Below are 27,514 nucleotides of genomic sequence, written 5' to 3'. Positions count from 1 at the left end.
CCATAACCACTAGTTAAATTATGTATTAGGGCATATACGTTTCAAAATATGTTTGAAACATTGTTACGCAATTGATGTATAATTTTTCAAATTAGAATTCATTAGATATGATGAACAAATAAGGTTTAAGTTTATAAATTAGGATGAGCATGAAGAGCATTTGCGCCTTGCAAGTTGTTAGTATTGCAACAGGCACATTCGCAGGCGGTCGCAGGCGGTCGCAGGCGGTCGCAGGCGAGTGAGCTGCCAGTTGTCAAAATTACAGTTTTTTTCTATCGCACATTTGATAATACTAAATGGTGATAGTCGTAAATAAACATAAAATGGTGTTATAGTGTTTGTACTTTACTCTAAAAATAAAGTGTGTTGGCTGGCAAACAATAAAATGCATCAAACTCAATAAAGATTTTTCGATTTGTTTTTGTTCGGTGCGTATGATAGTAACGATTGCGTCAGTACTCATGTATTATTATATTAGAATTAAAATGATTGATAATACATTATTATGTTAGGTAAATGTTAATAATAATTTTATTCTTTTAGCACCAAAAATCTGATGATAACTTGGATTTGATGATAACTTGAGATGACATGGAATGAAAATGCGCTTAAGTACGTTCCATGATAAAGCATTACAGCACAAGGTAATACAATTAATACCGAATTTTTCATATAAAACAAATAGGTATATGTGTGAAAAAAATATCAATATTTCCAAATAATTAATTCCAAATTGGCCAAAGTTGTTCAAGCTGGCATAGCATTCGTGACTATTTTCTTACGCAGTGTACAGTTTATCACAATTTTTTTTTTCATTTTTATTATTTTTTGAACAGCAATCAGAACCTTACGTCCTATGAGCTGTTGGGCTGAAACTTCTCCTTACTTCGTATTTTTGTAGATGGTAACCCAATGGTTAATCCATCCATATTTGATGATTTTTGTTTTTAGAATTAATCTAATAGGGCTGACTTTTTATTGGTGCAGCAATGCTGGGTGAGGGCTATTTTCACTTGGAAACATATTGCTATCTATATTTCCAAGTGAAAATCGTTGTCACTGCTGCCTGACAATAGGCTGCTCGAAGTGGGTATCGAGCCCGGGACCTCTGAAACAAGTCCGTCCCGTCGCTCTTAACCGCTTACAACGGGCGAGCCCCAAAAATTAAAATAATTTTGTGTTTTATAGTTTTGTATAAATATTTTGTAATACTTGCGATTGTCGTATCGGCCCATGTCCGTAATCCGTAATATTTTCTTCTGGCCTGATTATCGAACGTGGGCTATGGCCGCAATATTTACGTTTGGTCTAGCCATTGTACGCGGGCTCTGCTCGTCATTGTAAGTTAAGGTGTTTTACATGCTTCAAATACCTTATTTAGCTTATTTTATTATATTTCTTTTTAACCCTTACCGGCCGACACCGATTTAACCCCTTAACCCCTTAACTTATGATTTAGATTCGAAATTGTCGGACTAAAGTCGTTCGAACTGGTGCAGGGTTTGTGACTATTTTTTCACACAGTGTACAGTTTATCACAAAATTAAAAATAATTTTGTGTTTTATAGTTTCGTATAAATATTTTGTAATAATTTCAATCACCGTACCGGACGATGGCCGTAATATTTACGTTTGGCCTACCCATCGTAAGCGGGCTCTGCTCGCTATTGTAAGTTAACGAGTTAAAAACAATCTACTAGCAACTAGGGTTTATACAAAAACCGACATTTCAGAAAACCGGTTTTCGAATTTTAATTTTGCCAGAAAACCGGTTTTAACCGGTTTTCGAATTTTATATGGGAAATAAATTTTTGCTCGAATATTCTGTTAATAACAAAAATTTATCCACAAATTTAGTGCGATTTTAAGCAGTATTTGATTGAAATTATTTATTGTTAAATTTTATGGATAGTAAACAAAATTATTTTAATTTTAATTAGTAAATCAAAAATAGTTATATAATAGTTTATGTGGATTAAATAATTTTGAAAATAATTATCCGTTAATTATGCATTATTTTCACATATAAGAATGTAAATATTTCTATGATAGTGAAAGAAAATTTCGAATTTTCGAAAAAATGAATCAATTTAAAATAAAAAAAATACATTTATTCAATTAAAAAATTAGATACATCCTTGATAATATCAATTTTAGTTTTAAAAACAATTAAGCTAAGCCGCGAGTATTTTCTATTTCCAGTAGTTTCAATTAATTAATTTTCAAAATTCTAATTATTTTTTTGTTTGAAAAAAATTGTGATTTTAAAAATATTTAAATATCTTCGATTTCCTTTACTAGTCCATTCATCTATAGTTATAGAAAATTTTTGTCTTTTATTTTTCATACAGTTTATTTCATTTATAGTTTCATGTTTTATAGATTCGTAAAAGTTGTAAATAAGTTCCATAACCCTAGAATTATTCTGTGGTAAGCAATAATTCCGTTTTTGTAATGACTCTCTTATAAATGAGCTTTTTGTTATGCAATTAATTGATAGTCCATCTAATGCAGCGAGCTTTGACACTATTTCTTCTAAACAAGTTTTTTTCACAAAATTAAAAATACGTGGTTGTGTACATGTTTGTAAAGTCGAGCCGGCATCCGACAATTTTTTTCTTTTTTTTTATCGTGTACTGTTTTCAAATGATTATGTAAATTGTGCTTGATCCTTTGCAAGAAAGCATTTTATTGCAATAAATACAACGCGTTTTTTCTTTGTCTACTTTTTTAAAATAATTCTACACGTCTGACATTTTAGACTACAAAAATATAAATAGTTTAAATAATAATATATATTTTCATAATAATAAAATATGTTAACTACTTACATTTTTTATTTTATCTATATCAAATATCGATCAATGGCACTGAACACTGAATACTGAACTTATAAACTACACATAAAGAAACAAGAAGTCCATTGATCGGAAATAATATAAACACTCGTATAAACATTAGAATTAATATATACATTAGACAAAAGATAAAACACAAAACCTTTCTGGGAACCATAGCAGACTGATAAGATTTTTTACAAAAAAACCGGTTTTCGAATTTCATAAATTTCGTCAAAAAACCGGTTTTTAAAACCGGTTTTTGAAAACCGACAAACCCTACTAGCAACTCGGTGCGGCGTTCTGACAAAAACGTACCTGCTGTAAATTTGATATTATTGTCTATCTTATCCAACTTATTTGATATGAATTTGGTGGTCATTGAACATACATTTACAATAATATCTAAATTTATTTTCTGCAGTATGTTAAAGTTTAAAGAAATTTCAAGAAGGCATAGAGCATTGATCCCACTGTCGTTAATTATTTAGCATCTTCCACAGTTTTATATCATTCCACAGAAAAGTGTAGTACCCACCTGGTTTTTTATATGACTCTGCTTTCTATGAAAATTTTGCTTTATGAATTGTACGGTTATTTTACCGCATTAAAAAAAAAGATTAGAAAATACTTCGAAAATAACTATTAGTAAATTTTGAAAAGAGAACACTATTTTCATTGCACACATTAATTCTCAAGAATGACCACCTTTTCAACTCTCGGGTCGCATTTAAGTTAATAATTTACAAAACTTGATATATACTAATAAACATCATAATATAAAAATACTAAATTAAAAAAAGTAAATATGTCATAAATTTATGAAACAAGAAAAAAATACATTAAAAAAAAATACTACTATAGAAATGCTTGAAGGGCAGCAGAAAAATATTTAAAAGGCCGCATGAAACCCACGGGCACGGTTTACCCATCCTTGATCTTTCTATTTAACAGTTTGAAATTTTGAATGCAAACTGAGTTTGAATGCATACAAACAGCTGGGTGTCGCGCACGAACAGATTTATGTGATCTCTCAGGGAGACCGGTAAGGGTTAATATTCCGTTGGCAGTTTAAGTTATTAAAATTGCAAACAAATTAAAAAATGTTTTGTTTTTGAATATTCACGTTTCAATAATGTGTTATGCCTGGATGTATGTCCATGGCACGAATATGGCTGAACCGATTTTAATTCAATTTTCGCTCACTAATTTTAGAGGTACGATGCAAAAAGTATAAAAATATCTATAACAAATTTACATTTATTTTTGTTGAAAATACATATATTTTTGTAGTTTGATGATTACATGTTTTCACTAACTGCAAATTGTAGTTTCCATGCCAATAAGTTCGTTTTTTAATATCTGTAAGATTCACCCGAAGAACCATTTCAGTTATAAGAATCTTTTGAAAATTTTAACTATTTGAATGGTTAGAATATAGATAGAAAAATGTTAGATTGTAGGAAATAATTTTTAAATCAATATTAGCGCTTTGCCTAATTTAGTGTTTAATACTATTTATAGTGTAAGGCATATATGAACAAAAACACAGTGGCCTTATTTAAACATTGTTTTATTAACGTTTACGCGACTGTATAATATGAAGAAAGTTATAATTCATTGTCACAGTTGGGCTCGCCCATGGGTAAGCGGTTAAGAGCGACGGGACTTGTTTCAGAGGTCCCGGGTTCGATACCCACTTCGAGCAGCCTGTTGTCAGGCAGCAGTGACAACGATTTTCACTTGGAAATATAGATAGCAATATGTTTCCAAGTGAAAATAGCCCTTGCCCGGCATTGCTGCACCAATAAAAAGTCAGCCCCATTAGATTAATTCTAATAACAAAAATTATCAAATATGGATGGATTAACCATTGGGTTACCTTTTAAAAATACGAAGTAAGGAGAAGTTTCAGCCGAACAGCTCAGAGCACATTGAAAAAAAAAACAAAAAATTGTCACAGTAGAAGTTGTCGCAGTTCAAAGGTGTTTTGCGCTTTGAATAGTTTATTTTGAGGATATTTTTCTCATGTTTTTGCAGTCGATAAAGTGCCTGCTAATAGTGGTTTTAAAGTTCAAATGCACAAAATTATTAAACATTAACTACAAAAACCAAAAAATGGTGATTTCATCAAAGCCTTAGGTTGCACTTAGGGCTCATAATTTTCAAACAAAGTGAGATTTTTTTTCTAATTTTTTTTCAGAACATGTGAGGTCAATACTATGGCTTGACGTCAAGGTTTGTGACACCCTGTATATATATATATATATATATATATATATATATAATAATAATAATACTTATAATGGGTAGTACTGCCTTAGGACAGGCCCGTGAGCGGAGTTAAAATTCTACTCAGTTCAGGAAAGAATAGTGCGAGAGGTTTCTCATTGCTCTTTCACACCGCAGTGTTCGTGACGGGCTCATTTTCAAATGGCAAAATAGTTTTAATATATTTCAAAGTAAAAATAAACATCGCTACTGAACGGACTCGAACTATAGGGTGGCCCTTTTAAAAATTGGAATTTAACTATAGCAACTTGCCTGTAGGCCACACCGTGCGGAATTCGAAGTTGCGATATATGGGAAAAAAACTAAGAATTTTGAGACCTTTCTAACGATATATAATACTTTATATGATTTTTTTACAAAAATATCTAAACCGTAAGATCACTAAATCACTAGGACCACTAGATGGACCACCCGTTAGTAAAAGAAACGTATCAAACATTTTTAAAAATTCCAAAGTGGTTTTCAAAAGTTTAACAACTAATTATGAAGAAATAGCCTCACCGATCTTTACTAAATAGTAATCAGGTCGATTCTTCAGAATATAAATTTGTGAATTATAGGTTTCTCTATCTTCTAATATCTACATCTAATTGGTGAACTTATTAAAAATTGTGTGTCAATCATTTTAATGGCCTAAGTTTTCTAGTAATATTTTATTCTGCTAATTGTTAAACTTATAACAATTTTATAATAAAATAGTAATCTTGATTGAAGCTGATACACCGTAATAATGTTATTTCTTGTCTATTTGTCCTTAATACTTTGAATTACCTACTGCTTATTTGTGTAAATGTAACGCTGTTTGTTTTGCTTTTCTTGCAACTTGAACAAATTCCATTGCATCACAGTTTGAATCTGAGCTCAATTACATTAATAAATAGATATATTAATTACAAATAACTCTGTACTTTGTATACGGAATAATGTTAGTAAACCTTTGAAGCTATTTAGAAATGTTCCAGAATAAGTCCACACTGATGATTTTATTTTATAAAATATATAGATATAATAATTGTAAATAACTTTGTTCTATATAATAATCTTTTCTTCGTATACACGGTATATATGTTTATAATGTTTTTGAAGCCATTTAGAAATGTTCAAGAATAAGTCCACTTGGATTAATTTCTTTTATACATCATTATTCTAGAAAGCACTGACAGTAGCCAATTAGCGTGTTTATCCAAAAACTGGAAATTTCGAGCAAAGTGTATCGCTGAGCAATTTTTACAAATGAACGATTAATTTTACCCACAATAGCGCAACATATAGGTATATTATTATAAATCAAAAATAACTAGTGGTGCATGACACCGTGCCTTAAGGCAAATTGCTTGAACTTTTGGTACCGTAATTTAAAATTTTGAAAAACTTTAAATTTGTTTGAAATAATAGAGAAAAAATGATTTTTGAGAATATTGAGATTTTAGAAAAAATGGACTTCTGTACTTAGCGTCCTAAGCACGAAAACCATCGTCTGGCAGGTTTCAATCCTGCACATCGTGGACGCGCAGGAGTTTGAAAATGCAAACATCTGGCGGGTACTTGTGCAGGTTGAAATCGCCTGATATTTTGGTTTTTGAACTTCTCAATGAGTAAATTGAATCGTATAAAAATTTGAAGCTCACAGGAAAAAGTATAATTTTCGTTTTTTATGCATTTTCAAACTTGTGGGCGACTATGATGTGCAGGGCTGAAACCTGCCAAACGATAGTTCTTGTACTTACTTGTTAGCACTCTAAGAACCATAAACAATAATTTTTAGCCTCACAGTTATTGAGGACAATTATTGACACAAACACCGTTATTCAAAAGGTTCAGTAGCTCTTGGTTCATTAAATGGTACTTAGATTGCAGGATATGGTAACAAATGTGTAAAAATCAAACAAAAATATTGATTTATGATTTATAGCTATATGATTTATTAAATAAAGAAGACATCTAAAATCGAGTAATTGATATAATGTGAGAAATCAAGTTATATTAGAGAATTAGTTAACGTTTTACGAGCTTTATGACAATGATATTATTATTTTTTTCCAACGAATTTGCAATCATATTCAGCCAGAACTTCATCATTGTGTTTGATATGAACTTCATAAATTTTGCTGTAAGAACTGAAAACTTCGCTGTTAGAAGAGAAGATATTTGATTCCTAAGTTCAAAGAACCGGATATTTTCCTCTTCCAATTGTGGGTGAAAGTAAGTTACCAAAGTTTTGTATATTTGACTTTATTTCATAATATATTATAACAATAAATAAATTTATAAAATATTTAACTCAATACTTCATAAATACAATAAATTATGTACATCGCCCGTAATGTGGGGCTTTTATAAACAATCGCGTCACAACGTTCAGCATTAAATCGAAGATATAAATAGTTGAATAAATTAATGTGTTACTACTAGCCCGTTATCGGGATCAATCGCATATTTCGTCGCCGGGATCGAAATATTCGATCATCATGATGCATAGTGAGCGGTCTTGGGTTCGTACTGTTGACGCCACGCGCGGTATGCAAATGCATTTGCGTCGGCCTCGGCATCTCGCCGTCTTCTGTGATGTTCGTCGTGGTGCGGGATGGATACGTAGCTCACGTGGTGGCCGCCGTCATCGTGGCTGTGCTCGGATAGCTTTTTGACACCGATTATTGCTGAAATCATCAAAGCCATCATGGCAACACCGAGGGCTTTTAGGGCAATTGCAGCGATACCACCGAAACCAAGGATAGCCTTCATCTTTGCCATCATCAAAGCCATCATCAGGATGATGCCGCTGCCTCCTTTTTCCTTCTTACGTGCCTCTGTAGGAGGATGTCAAATTAATTATATAAGGGAATTACGAATATTAGCTCAATGTTTCTAGTTCAGATATAAAATTACTCGTTATTGAATAAACAACACAAAATATTTTTTTACGATAAATTACATAAATGCAAAGTAAACTTATATGTCTATTTTGTATCAAATTTAAGTGCATCAAGCATATTTAGCTGAAACATTTTTTTAAAGGCTATCAAATTAATGGAATTAAACAGCTTTCACATTTAATTTAAATTTTTTGCTTGTTTTCTAGTTATTTATAATGTTATCAAAACTATTTTTTTATATTTTCAAACATAACAAAAAACGATTTAAATTATATAGAACTTGATTATGATTTAATTTTTTGAGACATACGTTTTCTTTTAATTTAGCGTTGAGTTGAATTATATTATTGACATATAATATTATAAATAAATTTATTTATTAAAATGAATGTATTCATATAGGTAATAGAAATTATGAATCCACCTATATAATACACATGTACAAAAATTCATAATTGCACGCATTAATCCATTTGTGCTAACCAATTTACACGATTATCTCACCTCCGAGAGTTTTGTCTTGTTCGATATCCTTGTAAGTTTCGGTTAAGAATTCTCTAACTTGGGATCCAGGCATTAAGTTATTTAATTTAATCTTGAGTTCGTGTGATTCGAGGAATCTGGCCAGTCGGCTCAGCAAGGGCTCGTTTGGCGATGGTGATCCGCCGCCGTTGGCCCTTGCTTCACCTAGTGGCACAACCTCGACAACTTCAATTCCATCGACCAAATTCATAACGTCAGCGCTTCCTGCGGGACCATACTGCTCCAAAGCTTCCCGTACGACCCGCGCTCCATGCTGACACGAGCTTCCATTGCACTTATCCGCGTAACACTGTGCCAAAACACTCACAATAAGAACACATACTAGCTTTAAACACATTGCCATTGTGAATTATTTTTAAAATTTTATCCTTCTGCAGAGGATAGATTAATTAATAATTTCAAAGAAATTATATGAATTTATATTAATAAGTCCGTCGATGTTTGGATTACTGATCAACACTGATGTAAAACTTAATTGTAACACAACATATATACGTTCAACTAGATCATTTCACTTCTTCTTTCTCTCTTCAAAATTCTAATATATTTGCACTTATACGGCTATTACTATTTCATTCAATGTAGACATGCGTAGCCCCCACTCATGTCCGATGCCGTTCATATGTAGAGTTTTTTCTGTATCAAAAATATGCATAACATTATCAATTCCTGACTCTGAAATTCAACGATAGATTGTATACCATCAATTCATTTTTTTTAATCTTGGCATATGTACCCATATTGAATTCAACCGGAACTCTATCGTTGTGATATCCGTTCGTTTCTCCGTCTGACTAGACGTTGACATTTGGATCAATAGCCTTTTAAAAATATTGGATAATTAAAGAAAAACTAAAGTAAATAATTAAATTCATTTACTGAGAATTTCGCAAAAACCAAAATTTTCACAAAACTTCACTTTCTAATTGTATTACTTCTTATAATATTTTGCTTACATATTTGCAATTAACTAAACTTATAATAATTAAAAAGGAAATTGTTTTAGTTCAAATTCTATACGTTACTTATACAGTAAAACCTCGATTATCCGGACTAATTTTTGTCGATAGGCATCCGGATAATCGAAAATCCGGATAATCCAAATTATGAAGAATAATGTTTTGTTTATTAAAAATAACAAATGCATACATAGATATCAACAAAAATCGATGTTTATTAGAAAATTAACACTTACATACGAGTATTTTCTTAGATTACATTATACATATTATATTAACATGAGCTAAAATAATCAGGTAGTACGTAAAGTATCAATGAAGAAGAAAAGTTGCTTACAAATAATTTGTTGATCGTTTTTGTAAAAACCAACAATATAGAGCTTCTTCTAAGATTTTCACTACCCTCTTTACTATCTAACTTGCAAGTGTACGACAAAATTGAAGCGGCATTCTTTTTAATATCGCTTATAGTAGATGTATCTACACTACACCATACCTATCAGCTAACTTACGGCCGGTTTCGCCCTTTTTAATGATTCTATAATATTTATTTTATCTTTAAGGGATAATACCACCCTTTAAAAATGCATATATGCACGTCAAAACAGAGAATGTATTAATGTATATATACACATCAGAATATGCAAGTTCCGACGCGATTATGTCCGGATAATCGCGAATCCGTATAACCGAGGTCCGGATAATCGAGGTTCTACTGTAATAACATAGAAGTTCTACATGAGCCATCTCAGACATATATGCTTTTCAGTCATTTTGCAAAAACAATTCTTTGATACATTAAGTTCTCTTGATACATTTTTAACTAAATTTTTTAATAAAGTTACCACTGCACATGTGAAAATGTTTCTGATTTTATCCTGCCATTAACTTGTTAATTATAACATTAATCGTGCTTTTTCCTTGTAGATTTTCTTATAGATTTATATCCTCATTTTATGATATCCTAGAGAAATGCTGGTTAAAAATTTAGGTGTTCTCTGAAGAGTTTTAAGCATAATACTATTAATTATTTTCTCAAAAAATTCTGCTGATATGTAACGTATAACATACAGTATAACATTTTGTAAATATCTTATAATGTAAGTTCAAATATGATAATATGTTATTATATGATTAAATGTTACAGAAAGTCAAAGTTACAATATTTTTTTTGGAGCTTGTTTAAATTTTTACGCTGTTATGTTAAGTCTTTTATAGACATTTAGGCAGTATATAATATTACTACCCTCAATGGACTTCTTACTTGATAAGATGGTCCAACATTGTTTATAATTCGAAATTAACCAAAATAGATAATTTCTTCATAAAACTTTTATCTTTGTACATACGGTTTGAAAGTTATTAAGAAAGTCACAAAGTTTTTATGATCGAAACTGAACTTTCTTATTATCCAATACAAATCTATTTGAAATGGAATTCACATAAACCAAACCTACTTGTTTCACTAATTAATAACAATAAGTTGATTAGGCGGATCAGGTTCCTTGTAAAACAAGTTGCTTATATGGGCTTAAATTAAACTTAAATGAAATTATAAAATTTTATTTTTGGCATCTGCATATAATATATAATTAAGATATAGACGTATGGGGAGCCATTTAAAATTGTCTGTAATAAAGAGGAGGAATTGATATTAAATGGTAATTTAATTTTTTTTAACTTGTAAAAAATAAAATAATTGTACACAAATTTGTTTCTATCTATTATAACATAAAATAAAAATTCACCGTTAATGTAAATTATTTTTTACACATACACCTATCCCCGTTTTACACGGCAGGTACTCGTTTTAGGCGTTTTCGAACTTACACGGTTTTTGAAAACATTGTTTTTTAACGAAATGTATTAAATTTGCATTTACACGAAATTATAAACATTAATTTGCCTATATCTATAATAACATTCTCATTTTTTTTGCTGCCAACATTTTACGAATTTCTAGTAGTGTATGTCTATGTGAAAAATGGATAAGATGGGAACTCCCCGTTTTATGATCAAAACTAAATTGTATGTGTGTATAGGTTTGTTTGAAGAACCAAACCGAAAAAAATGTTAAGTTTCATTTAACGCAATCAACTCAAAAAAATTCTAATTTTAATTTTTATCTATAGAGAAAATGTAATATTTAAGATTATTTCATATTTGTTTCATTTTGATATTGAATATATTAATATTTATTTTTCGTTCAATGTGTATGATATTCATCATATTAAAAATTGACAGAAGGACTTTTCATAGTGATTTTCGATTAGCACGGTTTTTCCATATAAGAATGAATTTTGAGTTACACGGTTTTTTATGGAACCTATCTTCCGTATAAAGCGGGGGATAGGTGTTTTTCTGTTGATCTTTAAATCAAAATTAATGAGGTTTGTGTTATGTTGTATCAGTTGGTTTTTATTTATCTCAGTGTATCTTTATTTGTAATATTTTCGAAACTTCAGCCTGTTTAAACTAGATATTATTCAAATTATAAACAACAATTTATAAATAACAATATATTTTAACATATATGATTACAAAGCATAAATAATGTGTTATATACCGTAGAAACCATTACTTAATGGCAAGAATAATTCTTTATCATTTTCATTCTTCGTTATCGTTGTAAATCTGGGCTTCACTAGTTATATTTTCTTCTTGCTATGAAATTAAAATGTATCATTAAGAGCAAGTAAACACATGCACAACACACACACCATATGTATTATATTTATACATCAACGGTTAATTCTATTTAAGTCTATTGGAATGATAACAAGCTTTATCGCTACAACAATGGTGCTTTTACTATTGAACTTATCCTATTCATTAAAAATGAGATATCATCATTCCAGTTTTATGAGTTAATATTTTTTTTGTTATTACATTAGAGATGAGAATGTTTATGTATGAAATAACATCAATTATGACACAATGAATGTCTAGCCGAATTATTACGTGTAAACTCAATTATTCTTTATTTAGTCATGTAGACAAACACTTGAAAATTATTGTAATACCTTTCTCTTTAAATATTTGAACGGCGTTGGTTCATTGAATTCGTAAATAATGGGAGACAGGATGGCGCCTTATTGGTCTTCGTCGTCTGTGCACTATAAAAGAAAGGTTATAGCTTATTTATATGGAAACAGCTTTGAATAAACATAAATTGTTTCATTTTTGGAAAAATAACATTACATATTTATATTAGAAAAATTAATAAAATACAATATTTATTAAATTTATGAGGTACAAGTAAACTATCCTACACCATGCATGCATAAGGTGACCATATTTTTAAGTCAAAACCGGTTCGGCAATTTTTAGTTATGCTAATCCGGAACTAAAAAATCAGTTTTTTATATGAATCCATTTTTTCTAATCGGAATTTCGGACTTTTGGCAAGAATCTTTGTATTCTACTATATGTAATATTTTTTTATCAATGTTTTATCTCTATTTTTCTCATTTTTGAGCCTTGTATGAAATTCTATTCAATTATCTATTTAATCAATTTTAGAAAATTATCACCTGTTTATATTTTTTATATAGTTTACCTATTAATTTTCGAAAAACCGAGACAATCCGGGACAAAAGATGTAAATCTGGGACAAAAAATGGTTTTAGAAAAACCCGGGGCACAAGTTGGAAATTCGGGACTGTCCCGGACTCTCAAAAATCTATTATAGTCTTTTGACAAACTTTTTAAAATCCTTTATATCATTTATATAAACAGAACTATTGTAGTAATCAACTCTAATATTCGTAAAATTTTATCCATTAAAATGTTATTGCCAAGATATAAAGCAGAAATGATCTCTTGACTTAAACTCAAAATTAGCTTGCAATTTAAATATTTATGCTCTGTGAATATATTATTTTTATAATAATATTTTTTTTCCATATTTATCACAAGAGCTTTACCAATAAAAATATCGTACATAGTGGATGAAACAAATATCGCACAATATACGAAACGATATAAATTCTTAAAGCCAAATAAGCGTTTATGGAAAAATACAATTCCAAACAAATTAACATTTTTCAATTAAATCATCATACATCAAAATGCGCGTACCCTATATCGAATTGAATATAATGTATAATTATAATGCGTATGTGTTACACCGACTTCATTAAATGTAGAGTATTGGTCTAGATGCGCAATAATATGAAACTGAATCTGATATTTATCTAGATCTATAACAGAATTGAAATAAAATTTATTATTAATTAAGATCCACTAATTTAAAATTTAGGCGGTAGTTCTAATTAAACTCTCAGTTAGTCATGGTTATCAGTTTATCGACTTGTATACTTTACACATCTGTCAACAATATTTTTTTAATCTGCCTTTATGTGATGGAACTGCAAATATGATTTATGAATTTTTGGAAATGCTTAGGGCAATACTTTGAGAATAAAACACGTATATTTGTCCAATTTTTGGGTTTATTTCATTATCTGATTGCAAATGAAAGGCATAGGAAGAAAGAGAGGTAATTTAATTTTTAATGAAAATTTAAGGCAAAAATGGAGACATAAAATATCAAGTAGTGGCGAGCGCGGCTGAATAATTAAATGTTTGACTCGCATACAAGTGGTGCTGAGCTCGAATCCCGGTACTGTGTACAAAAAAAGTAGATAGATGTACTGGAAAATTCATGCTGATAAGTAACAAAATTTATTAAAAATGTTAATAGAAATAATTAGAAAATAATATGTTGGAAGAGCAATGAATTGAATTATGAGTAAGATAACTGAATTAAAAGACAAAAGATGTAAAAAATTAAATTTTTTGCATATATTTACGTTTTTGGGTTGTCTGAACATTTTGGCATATCTTAAAAAAAATTGATATATGTGTATGTGAGTGCGCGCGTGTGTGTAGTATTTATGTATGTATGTCCGAGTATAAATTTTCGTCCAGGATTTCGAGAGCACGGATCTACCGATTTGAATAAATCAAAAATTTGATTCGAAGATTAGATTCGATTTCTATTGATGGTGAGACGTGCTAATCAGTTTTTGGCGAAGGCAGGTCTAGCAATTTTGAAGATACGGGGCAAAAGTGCTAAAACGGCAATTCAGTTCTTGGGAAAACGGAGCGGCTGATTTGCATGATCCAAGAAAACATATTACTTACATTGACGGAATGATGAATTGACTAAATTTTTGAGAAGGCTGGTCCAGCAGTTTCGGAGGTTCAGAAAAAAGTTAAAAAGTACATCATATTGTGGCCAAAAATGATCATTGTGCATATACAAATTAAATTATCATATATTTCATTTTTCTATGAGTTCCGCACGAATGTTTAGATTTATAACGCGCTTCGATATTTTGCCTCTGAAACAGCCACGCAGCGCGATTGCTTTGAAAAAAATTCAAAATTAAAAAAAAAAAGTTTTTAAACATTTTTGATTATAGTACGGGAAGTTTGCCTCAATTTGCCTTAAAGCACGATGTTATGCACTACTAGTTTATGTAATAGTTTTATAAAGCAGCACAATTTTCCAGAGACCGGATAAAAACGCGACTTAAGCGAGATAGCGTATTATGAGGAATATGAAAAATATATTTTAAAATGCAGGGTCCTGGTGTATTATGCAATAAATCTTATTAAGCACAATCGTTGAAACGGGTATATATATTATACATTTTGGTTACCTTCAACTTTGATTTTAATGTGATTGTTTGAAAATGTAGTTTGAGATTTTATAATTTCATATTATTTGTCAACAACAATCAGATCTACTTTATGATGTACTATGAGTGGCTGTGATGGATTTATTTGCAATCTAGCATTAACATTGTCCCAATGTTTACTTTCACTTGAAACTATATGTAGAAATGTATTCTCAAGTAAAAACTCTCAAGAAAAATCACTATATTCGATACCAGGTTCGATATCAGGTTGCCCTGAGATCTAACTTGAACTTTGAACCATTCTTTGAGAATACGAAAGTGAATACAAAATTATTACTGTTAAAGAAAATATAGTAAACTATAATTAGCAACTAACATATTTTACTATTTTACTAATAACTTGACGAACAACTAATACAAAGTTTTCCAACTAATAACTTGGAAAAATTTTATGGCTGGAGGCCGTCTATATTTTTACTACCGGTCAATTATTCGTCAAATGTTTTTTGCTAATAAGACCAATGTCCATATATTACAATTTCACTTCTATATCAATGCTAGTGAAAGCAATGATCAGACTTGTTTCTTTTTTTCAATAAATTACTATTTACTACTGTAGAATTTAGGGTTACCAATCATGTATGTTCCGAATGTGTGACTAACGCTTTTATAATTATTTCATAGCCGATGGATATGGCATGTAAACGGAGTGGACAGAAAATTAAAAACAAACTTTAATTTCAGTGAATATTAAGTGAAAATTAAAAAAAAATTATTAATATTAAAAAGGAAACTGTTTTGATGACATATTGCTTATATATATATATATATATATATATATATATATATATAAATTTATTTATAATTGTTTTTTGTATAATTATTGACCTTACAGAATTATGTAGTTAGTTAAAAGTTTGAATAGAGGCATATAAACCTAATCCAATACAAAAAATTACAAACATAATTAGAACTGATGACACTTATTTACACTTTATTTTGTGAAAGCATTTGGATAAATCTAAAAAGGTGTGCTTTAATCGCTTTTAAAGCATCATCATATTCAAAGTTAAAAATGTCTGTAATACGTATAAAATTCATCAAGTTAAAACAAAATAATCAAATTTTCACCTTATAAATAATATCTTATGTGCATTTTACTAAATTAACACAAGTATCAAAAATCCCAGCACTTACAATATCGATCTAAAAACCTGTTATGATGCATAGTGCTGGATTCTAGAAACTTGTTTGAGAAAGCTGCAATTTGTGATTAATCTTTTTTGTGTACCTCATAATTCAATGACAAAAACGAATTCTGATTTTGTTTTTTAGAAATAGCGCCATAAGAGGCTTAATCTCATAATATTTGCGTTTTTGACTTCGATATTTAATAATAGTAATATATTATTTATTCATATCAAAATCGTTGTTATATTATTACATATTAATTTGTATGTATGTTTTGTATGGTATTAATTTTTAGTTTAATTCAATATATATATATATATATATATATTATGCATTTAAACTTTTTTGTACTGAAAATTATAAACATTTACTCCTTCATTGATCAATAGTTGTAGAAAATTTAATACTAAACAAATTGATCATAAATTTTTCATTATTACTGCATTAACAGAAACAAATATGGAATGATTATCTATATATACGAGGTGGTAGTATTGACTCTGTCATTTTCTGTCCTCAAAAAAATTAAAAAAAAAAAAATTATATTGTTTGAAAATTATGAGGTTTTAAGTGCAACCTAGAGCTTTAGTGGAATTATGATCAATGTTCGGTTATTGTGGTTAACTTTTATTAATTTTGTTCATTTAAACATTTTTATATCTAAAATACCACAATTGCTCCAAGTTTACAAGAATTAAGAGTTTTTGTTAAACTATGAATTTAAAATTTTTAAATTCGACTTTCGAAGGCAGTTCTTCAAGAAAATGTACTGAAGTGTGTTGGCAAGTTTTATCAAAAATTACGTCATTTTAAGGTTTTCATTTTTTTGACAATACACTTTTTTTTTTATTTATTTTTCATAGCAAGCTATACAAAGTACATTCAGCTACATTTGTTACAGTTATATATTATTTGTCTGCGTGAAAAGGATCGCTATCCTGCGATAGCGCCTTCATAGATGTTATATTATATTTTGTAGTAAATCATTGCAGATTCTTTTTTTGAGACGCTTTGGTGGTAAAGGCAATACACTTTAGTACATTTTTCTCAAAGGGGGACTCCCAAAGTCCACCGATTTAAAAAAAAATCTAAATTCATAGTTTAACAAAAAGTTTTGTTTCTCAAAAACTTGAGGGAATTATGTTATTGTTGTTGGTCCAAAGATTAAATGAAGAAAATTAGTAAAAATTAAGTAGAATGATCGAACAATGATGATAATTTTACCAAAGCTTTAGGCTGCACTTGAAAGCTTATAATTTCCAAAGTGAGACAATTTTTTTTAAAATTTTGTCAAGACAGTCAAGTTCGGCTTGATGTCAAGGTCTGATGTCAAGGTCTGGGACACCCAGCCACATATATAATATGTGTGTGTGTTCGTCTGTATATCATTTTTCTCAGCCTTTTTTTCATAAACGAAAAAAATATTTATATTTAACCATATGTACATTTTGAGATACTACCTTCTTCTGAAACTCAATGTTAAGGAAATGACTTGCACCTAATGATAATACGTACAAATATTTTGAAATATTTGTAAATAAGAAATCACAGTAGTGAATTCTTGATGTATGGTATATATATATATATATATATATATATATATATATATATATGTTTATAGTGTATTTCCCATCGATTAAAGTTTAATTAATAATCGAGGAACTCCGAATTCATTAAGAGATGTATCAAAATTCTACATTAAACATAAAACCAAATCAAGTAGGCGAGCAACATAATCAAAGAGAGAGTGACATACTTCATTCCCGAAGTATGGAGTGGCATTGACTTTCTAATATCCACGTCCTATTTTAAATGATTTTTCGATGATTTCGATGCTCATTCTCAAAGTGCATGGATTCATGGAATGTTGGAAATACGATTCGTTTAAAATAATATTAACATCGCCGGAACTAAATATTAAGGAGCTACGGGATAATTAAAGTATTCTGGAAATGGTTATAAAATATAATTTATGAATAAAATTGCTTTTGAGTTTTGAAACTTATGGAAAACTATTAACTAGCAATCAATAACTTCATAGTCGTAGGATTTTTGTTGCTTTATAATAAAACAATTGTTTTGGAACCGACAACTTTCTGAACTATTGTAACTTTAAAGTAAAGTTGGGAAAAGTTGAGTTCTATTCGACAATTGCTTGAGAGCGTATCGTTGTATGTTCTCCATTTTATATATTACAACAGTTCTGAATAATAAATATATTTATATATGTATGGTAATTCAAATGATATGTTTATCGTCTTCCCGAAAAAGCAGTTTATGTTCGCATTAATGATTTTATGATTTCTTGACTTCTTAGTTGTTCAACCGTTTAAAATGAAAATGTGCATGTGGGGTGCATGGCATAGTGCCTTAAGGCAAATTGCTTGAACTTCCCGTACTGTAATTAAAAATCTTGGTACGGAACCTAAATTTACACAAAATGTGTACACATTATTAAAATCTCTATAAAATATCTGATAATTTGATGTACATATGTTTAATAAACATTTTTGACTGCCAAATGATATTTTTTTAACTTATTTTTATTGAGTCCTTAATCGCTGAACCTACCTTCCGAAAAATTTAATCAGTTCTTCTTATCTTATCAATACAAGTAACATGTTTTTTGAATTATTAAAATCGGACGTTCCGTTCTCTTAAAAACTGAGTTACCGTTTTTGGCACTTTTTGCCCCATATCTTCGGAACGGCAAGACCTCCTTTGCCAAAAACTAATCAACACGTCTCCCTATCAATACGAATCGGATGTTTTTTGAATTATTCAAATCGCTTCATCCGTGTTCCCGAAATCATCGACGATTTGTATCCGTACACACACACACATACATTCATTTTTTCTAAGGTATGCCAAAATATTCAGAAACTTTCATTTTTTTGCGATCACTATAACTTACCCTACGGTAAGTACGTATGTATGTATGTAAAATTTGACTTTTTTTCGACGTTTTCTAAAGAAGCGTTAAAACTACTTCAAAATTTAAGTAAGTTGATGAAATACGGTAAGGACTCGTTCATTAGTTTTTTACCGATCAGTCGAGCCGGTTTTAACAGCTTACAGAAAACTGCATAAATTTTGTCCACGTTTTCACAGCAAACCGATTTTGATTATTTAAAAACTGTTCGAAAGATATCAGTTTGTGTTTATGCTGATTAGTATTTGGTAAAAATTAGCCGGGCCGTTTATTCGTAACTAATTTTTAATATTTTTTTACCATATTTATGAAACTTTTTATGATGATAAAGTCTACATGACAGAAGTCTATAAAATTACAATAAATCATTAAATTTTGTAACAATGGAATGTGTCACAAATTCAAACTTCTACCATCACAATTGTTAATACCATTAATTCGTACTAATTATGTCGATTCATTACACATATCGGGAACTTTTTGCAAGTTGCCTTAACGAATAATGCTACTCGCACCTAGTCAAATTATTTTTTAAATTAATACTTCAAAAATTTTCCAACATTCCAAAGACATAACCAGTGAATTCGCGTATATGACGAGCAGTAGTTTTATTTGGGACAAGCAATAAAATTATACATCAGAATTTTTTGTTGCCCTTATTCCTGCTTTTGCATAATTGCACAACTTGTTTTTATCAGATTTCCGGTTTGTTGCATTTAGTTATCGTCGTATATGTTTTCTATAATATCTTTTAATCTTTTTTTAATAAGTTGCTATGAAGCAATTTAAACTCTTCGGGGTAAAGTGACAGGTTTACTCGCAGCTTGAGACCACTTTTACTATCTTTGATACATTTCTTATTTGAATCTTTTTTAATTTTATTTTTCTATCACTAGCAACTGGTTTCGTTATAAAATAATTCAAAGTTCAAGTTTTTCAACTGAATATAAAGTCAGGTGTTTTCCTACGGGTGACTCACAAGAGCAGATAATATTTTACTTTTTAATCTTCTTAGTAAAACAATATTTTGTAATTATAATCAAATCTATTATTTTCTTTGAATTTTGTTCATAAAGGATCCGAGCAGAACTAGACTCCTCGTAATACGAGGCTCGTATCATTATTACAATGAATAATTTATTTTGTGCACTTTTTTAATCTTGATGTTTCACGACAAGTACGTTATTGTGATGTTTTATTTAATGAACAGAATAATTGCATTTTATCATTATTGCCTTAACTATATAGGTCCAAGATCTACTATGAGTTTGAGATAATGCTCGACCTCCGTATTTTAGCCGTGAGCTAGGTGTAGTGGTTATAATTGAATCATAGCATTTCTAATCAAAGTAAAAAAGCTTTTTTAAGTACGGTATTTTCCACGCATCTAAACGCCGACATATTACACTGTTTTTGTTTTCGGATTGATACAATCTTTTTATAAAAGCCAACAAAAAATCACAACAAATAATTATATATATATATATATATATATATATATATATATATGTGTGTGTGTGTGTGTGTGTGGAGTGATTTCATATAGTTATATAAAATTTAAAAAAATATTTATATTTTTTATGATTTACATTTTTGAATATTGTTGATAATTTTATTTTTTTAACTGCAATACAATATCAATACTCAAAACAAACAAAACAAAATTAAACAAAATTTTTGTTTTCGAATTAATTTCATAAATTTTAATACTGATAATACTGAGATCTAAACTATAGTTCGTACGAAACCACAATTTCTGCAAATAAATACGAACTGCATAAAACCCAAAAGTTTTAGCCTCATTTGCTAATAAAATTTCATTTCAAAGAAATTTTAGATCTTTGAAATGAAGCCAATATTTAGTAAATAAAATATATGTATAGTTCATGAAAGGTAATTTAGTATGATAACGTGTTATCACTCAATGGTGTTGGTTCATTCAATGTTAAATCAATCATTTATGTAGGAAATTCTCAAATATTGTTTTAGTTAAAATATAGAACAATTCGAAAATTGATCTTAGTCATCTAGACTTACTAAATATAAAAATAACCTAATGCAATACTTTTTCTTTTCTACTGTCTTTAGTTTCAGTTTTTTTTCAATTTTCCACAGCAATGAAACTAAAGTTTTGACTTGCTTATTTAACAATTAGATTATATCATTGTAATAGATCACAAACTAATGATTTGTCGCTAATTAAGTTGTCACGTATTTTTGTAAAATTCTTTTTTTGCTGTTAAAAGATGAAATTGATACAATTAAACTTACAATTAGTTTAGCAATCTTTTTGAACTGCGACCATAAAATATCAATTTTTACTAAAATATTAATGTGCTTGTTATAGTCTTATTTTGCGCCCACAAATATCGGCTTCAAAATGCCCACAAAATATATTTTGTATTCAATAGAGGAAAATTAATAATGGATGCATTTTACATCCATAAATTTAATACTTGAAGCAAAATAAGATGAAATAAAAATATGAAAATATATTCGGTACTGGTTAGAAAAATCTAGATAGGATCTGGTTGGACCACATGCTTTGAAAGTAATTCTATGAGAATAATATTAAGAAGATTGAAAAACTAATTTATTTAAGGTGATCATATTTTTTATGCAAAAACTAGGACTGAAAGTTTTAAGTATGCTTACCCAGGACGAGAAGGAGGTAGAGGTGACCTTAGTTGAATATCTTAAATATGATTTAAACTAACATTTACTAAAAACCAGTTATTTTTTGCATAAATCAATGTTTTTTTTTAATCAGAATAACTTTTAATATGTTTATTATTATTTTCCTGAAGGAGAAATTTATGTTCTGATTATATTTTATATTTTTTTTCTTTTAATCTTTGTATAACATTTTGTTCAATTTTTTTCATAATTAACTTACAAATTAACATTTATGCAAGACACTCAATAGGTTTGTTTAGAATTTTTGCTAATTTTCATAAATTTGAAAATAAAAGTTTGAATTTATTAATGTTAGAACCTATTCAACCCGCCATTGGAATTTTGCATTCGGCAATTTTTTCATTCATAACGTATTGTTTCATATAAGCATACACGTTCTATATATCATTCTCCAATATTTAATGGGTAGTTGTAATTTTATTATCAAATTATTGCAAAGGTCCTGGGACCATCCGGAACAAGTATTGCTTTCAGAAAAACCCGGAACACAAGGAAAAATCCGGGAATGTTCCGGTCAAATCTGAAACATATTTATGTAAAATTGATGGGTTACATGAAGATATGCAAATCTAAATATTGATAAGAGATTAAAGAAGGGAAGAAAAACTCTTTTCACACATTATACTTGTTTCTGCACAGAACACTTATTATTATGACAATTTTTATAAAATATCTTTCTCTATTTATTATAAAAATAGGTATTTGCAATATTTTACAACTTGCAACATATAATAAAACAAGTTCGAATAAAAAAGCGGAAGACTTTCTTTTCTCACGGGTTGTTACATATAACTTCCCACAGTCATGACATTGACACGGTCAATGTCAGTACTAATCGCTACTTTACGCTCGAGTGCTATTGAAGTTCATTCATTATTGCGTAAAATAATTAAATAATAAGTGAAAATTGAGAAATTTTACTACTTGAAAAATTATTATTGTACCATTCATATAATTAATAATTGAAAATAATATGTTATATTGTAAATGTAAATGTTTCGCTGCCGCAATTTCTTAAAGGGTACACGAAAGGCCTTCATCGGTAATGGAATTTTGTTGTCCGTACTGATATTTTTATAACAAAACCTCCGCACTATCACATATTGCGGAAATAGTAAAGATCTTTATAAATAGTAGTAATCATCTTTATAAATATCACATAAATTAGAACAAAATCCTCAATAAAATAATTGGTTTTTGATCGAAACTTCCAAAAATTCTTAATCAAGCATCATATACATTGGACTAAGGAGCCGATTCTGTCATAAAATAATCAAATGTTAAGTAGGGGCTACGTTACGTAGCGCTTCTTTCACAAAATAGTACTAAATACTGCCATGTGGTTGCTGTGCAGTCAGTCGTTTTAGATAGAAAACCTAACCTAGAAAACGCACAAATGTTATACGCACAATCTTATCATAACTGTATCTTTGTGATATGGATAAATAATATATGAGTGAAGTTGCATTTTGTTTGTAAAACGCTTGATCGCATAGCAAATACATGGCATTTTCACAGTATTTAGTACCATTTTGTATGAGAAGCGCTACGTAACATAGCATCTACGTAACATTGGTCTATCTTACGGCGAATACGCCACTAAGTAAAATTTTCCTTGTCTAGTGAGAAAAGCATACTTTTCTACCTTATGTATTTCTTATGTAATTTTCCGAAGGGAAAATTCGTTTTGCCAGAAAATTCGACTAGCTATTTTTATGTTTACCCGGCGTTTCAAGTCATTCTGAGTCGTCTGACACTAGAATATGTGTGTATGTTGTAACAAAATTTGTCCTGTTGTCTGTTTCCTCAAAAACTGCTGCGCCGATTACAAAAATTTCAAAACCGTTTGATTTAACTCGATAAAAACACGCGTGAATTTTTTGTCTTGCCGTTGTTTTACAATTAGTAGATAATTGCAAAATATTTTGTTTACGTTTTAGCTAAAAGTCCTAAAACTATACAAATATTCAAAAGATATTAGTTGGTAATTGTGCTGGTCAGATTTTGGTAAAGATCTGCCGGGCCGTTTCTTCGTTAAAATAAAAATTGATGATTTCATAAGATTTTTATAGGGCTAGCAGTGGCGATATCGGTTAGAGGGTGGGCACCAACTAGTCCCAGGTTTGCTGGTTTGATTCCCGCTACTGCCAAGCCTGACATCAGGCAACTTTGATGTCAAATTTCCACTTGGGGTTATAGATCACAATATAATTCCAAGTGGAAATCGTCCTTCGTGGACATAGTAGCATCATTCAATTATATGTTAACTATTAGACGTAAGATATATAATATAATATATAAACCCCTCACATAGGAGAATGGTGAACTGATGAGTTGCGCCTCATAAAAATACCTTAGGTTATAAGTCTTGAACAAAACAGCTTATAGTGCATATGAAGTAAGAGTTTTGATTGCTTTTGAAACAATAATAATAAAAAAACAAAAAATAAAATATCATCATAAAAAACATTTTTTATGATGATAGAGTTCACGGTCTTGAAAAAAATCCTTAGATATTATGAGTACACAACAAATATTGTGGGGATTTTTGACTTTTCCTCGACGTTTTTCTCAAAAACGCATGGACCGATTTCAAAAAGTTAAAAGCCATTCGCTGTACCTCGATAAGGACTCACGTGTTTTAGTTTGCGCAACGATCAGCCAAGCCGTTTCTTTGTATTTAGCAAAAAAGTGAAAGTTTCTCGTAAGTCATGAGAAATTAGAAAAGGCTTTGGACTAAGTTAACAAAACTCTAGATGTGTAAAAAATGTTACCATTAATTTAAATCATTTAATAATATCAAAGACTAGACACATGATATATTTAAACGTGCTAGTATTTTCTTATGGCAGATGCTTAATATTTCACAAAATAATTCATTTGATGTAAAGAAATATGTATCGACGTGTTTAATGAAATTTAACATGGCGATGAAGTGTATGCACTAAACAGTCCTATGAAAATTGGTTGAATTATACAAATTAATTAAAATTTGAAATAATATGTTACAATTTTAGGACATACAAGCGCGTATCTGTGGGTTATAGTTAATGTAATAACTTATGATTTGAGAGATATCAATTGCAAATCGTAATGTTTAGATTTAATTGAAAGCGAAATTACACATTTCGGTAAGATCAAGCAACTTGCCTTAAGGCAAAATACCACTTTCAACTAGTTCCTTATTGATGTAGTGTAGTAGACCTTTGTGATAAGTATACATATAACCGAGCAAGCGCAAAAGACTTTCATCTTTTACGTCTTGAATTACATTTGAGGTCGGCTTTCCATAACCATGATATTGGAACGGTCAATGTCAATATCAATCTGAACAAAATTTCCGCTGAACTGCCATCGGGTTCTTTCACGCTTGCGTGACAGGATAAATTAAATATATATTCGATGCCGACAATACTAATGTAACATAATGACGATTATTTGACAAGACATTTTATCAATAAGGGCATTGTTGATAAAAATATCAAAACTAGTGGGGCGAATGGCATCGTGCCTTAAGGCAAATTGCTGGAACTTCCCATACCAAAAATTATTTTTTTTTAAAATATTAACATTTTTGAAAAAAATTACTCTGAAAAAATTAGATTTTTGAGAAACTATAAATTTTCGAAAATTCACTTTTTTTGGAAAAAAAAAGACTTTTTGAAGAAAAATTTATTTTGAAATATTTTGGAAATTCTGAACTTTTCTTCAAATCAATCGTACTGCATTAACTGCATAGAGACAAAATATCGAAGCGCGTAAGCGCCGCGCCGCCGTCTAACGGATAAACACTGGTACGGAACCCATAGGAATGTTAACAAAATTTATACTTTTTCTCAAAATCTCAATAAAATATCTGATATTTTGATGTGCATATCTCTAATGATCATTTTTGACCGCCAAATGACATTATTTTTTACTTTTTTCACCTTTATGAAAATTTGATCAGTTCTACATCTTATTAATACAAGTAAAATGTTTTTTGAATTATTCCAATCGGACGCTCCGTTCTCTTAAAAGCTGAGTTAGCGTTTTTGGCACTTTTTGCCCCATATCTTCGGAACGGCTTGACCTGCCTATGCAAAAAACTAATCAGCACATCTCCTTATCAATACAATTGAATGTTTTTTGAATTACTTAAATCGCTTCATCCGTGTTCCCGAAATCATCGACGAAAATTTGTATCCGAACACACATACACACGCACACACATACACACAAACAGACACATACATCCATTTAATTAATTTTGAGCACATTATTATCAAAATTGCACAAATGTTAGCTGACCACAGCTCATTTGTAGTTGAAGTAAATTAATATGATATTTTCATTTTACTATTAATAAATAACATTTCGAAGATTAAATTACGCATTTGCACATGCACTTTGATAAACAAATAACTTAGTTGCAGTTAATAACTGATTTTCATACATCATTTTCATACATCATTTCAAGTCATATATATTTTAACATTGTAGCTCAAAGGATGTAAGATAGGATATTTAGGACTTTCTGAATAACAAGGAACTAGTGGTGTATGGCATCGTGCCTTAAGGCAAATTGCTGGTACTCCCTGTACCAGAATTAAATATTTGAGAAAAAAAACTCAGTAATCAATAAATATTGATCAATGATTAATAAAAATTGTTTTAAACATTTTAAAATAGACAATTATAATTGCTATATATTGTATTTTATCGTTCATAAAATATACAGCGATGATCTTATCGCTCGAAAGACTTGAGAAAGTTTACGTTAGCAGGATTTGCTGAATAAATCCATCTGAGGATATATTTTTTACGATTAAATAGAATAACTCATTTGAAACATGTACATTTCTAAACTGATTTGAAAATTTAAAATTTATATTTGAAGTATAAAATTTTGTATATTTTTGAAAAAATAAAAAAAAATTGCTGAAAATTTTGAAATTTGCTTGAACCGTATAAGTAAACTTTAAAAATTAACAATCTTGGTACGGAACTCCACAAAATTAGTACACATTTTCAAAAATTTTAACAAATATTTGATATTTTGATGTGCATATTGTTTAATTTTTATTTTTGACCTTAAAATACCATTTTTTTACTTTCTCCTCTGTATCTCCAAGGCCGCTAGACCTGCCTTACCAAAATACAAGTAAAATATTTTTTGAATCATTCAAAACGGGTATTCCGTTCTCTCAAAAACTAAATTACCTTCTTTGGCTTTTTTGCCCCGTATCTTTGAAACGACTGAGCCTAACTTCACAAAAAACTCACGTCAGCACGTCTTCTCATCAGTAGGAATGGTTTTTGAATCATTCGAATCGGTTGATTCGTGCGCCCGAAATCGTGGACGAAAAATTGTATCCAAACATACACACACACGCACATGCATCCATTTTTTCTAAAGCATTCTAAAATGTTCAGAAACCTTCAAAAGTGAAGATATGCAAAAAATTTCATTTTCGATTTTTTTGCGATTACCTACTTAAACTACACTAACTACCCTACGGGAAGTTAAAAAAAATATCTGAAAAATATTTGTACTTCTAAA

At 29.6% G+C, this 27,514-nt stretch overlaps 1 protein-coding gene and 1 long non-coding RNA gene across 2 annotated transcripts; one reads left to right on the top strand and one right to left on the bottom strand.

Annotated features, from left to right (window-relative positions):
* Positions 1 to 239: 239 nt before the first annotated feature.
* LOC113378208 lies at positions 240 to 5,076 on the top strand. Its single transcript, XR_003367158.1, has 3 exons — positions 240 to 428; positions 544 to 644; positions 5,041 to 5,076. It is a non-coding gene; the product is annotated as an uncharacterized LOC113378208 (long non-coding RNA).
* Positions 5,077 to 7,595: 2,519 nt separating this feature from the next.
* LOC113375413 lies at positions 7,596 to 8,888 on the bottom strand. The gene is made up of 2 exons (XM_026615350.1): positions 8,507 to 8,888; positions 7,596 to 7,936 (listed from the first exon to the last, which is right to left on the bottom strand). The coding sequence occupies exons 1-2, from the start codon at positions 8,886 to 8,888 to the stop codon at positions 7,596 to 7,598; spliced, it is 723 nt and encodes a 240-aa protein (XP_026471135.1).
* Positions 8,889 to 27,514: the final 18,626 nt, after the last annotated feature.

Source organism: Ctenocephalides felis, unplaced genomic scaffold (genome assembly GCF_003426905.1).
Source record: "Ctenocephalides felis isolate EL2017-DRISC unplaced genomic scaffold, ASM342690v1 CF-g0.4_SCAFFOLD_01886, whole genome shotgun sequence".
Taxonomy (NCBI): domain Eukaryota; kingdom Metazoa; phylum Arthropoda; class Insecta; order Siphonaptera; family Pulicidae; genus Ctenocephalides; species Ctenocephalides felis.
This window is presented reverse-complemented; position numbering and strand designations above follow the sequence as displayed.

What these genes read in the sequence shown, in the direction of transcription:
- LOC113375413 (XM_026615350.1), bottom strand. Translation starts at nt 8,888, where the DNA reads ATGGCAATGTGTTTAAAGCTAGTATGTGTTCTTATTGTGAGTGTTTTG. An exon ending in ACAAGACAAAACTCTCGGAG is followed by an intron (nt 7,937 to 8,506) that starts GTGAGATAATCG and finishes ATCCTCCTACAG; the next exon opens with AGGCACGTAAGAAGGAAAAA.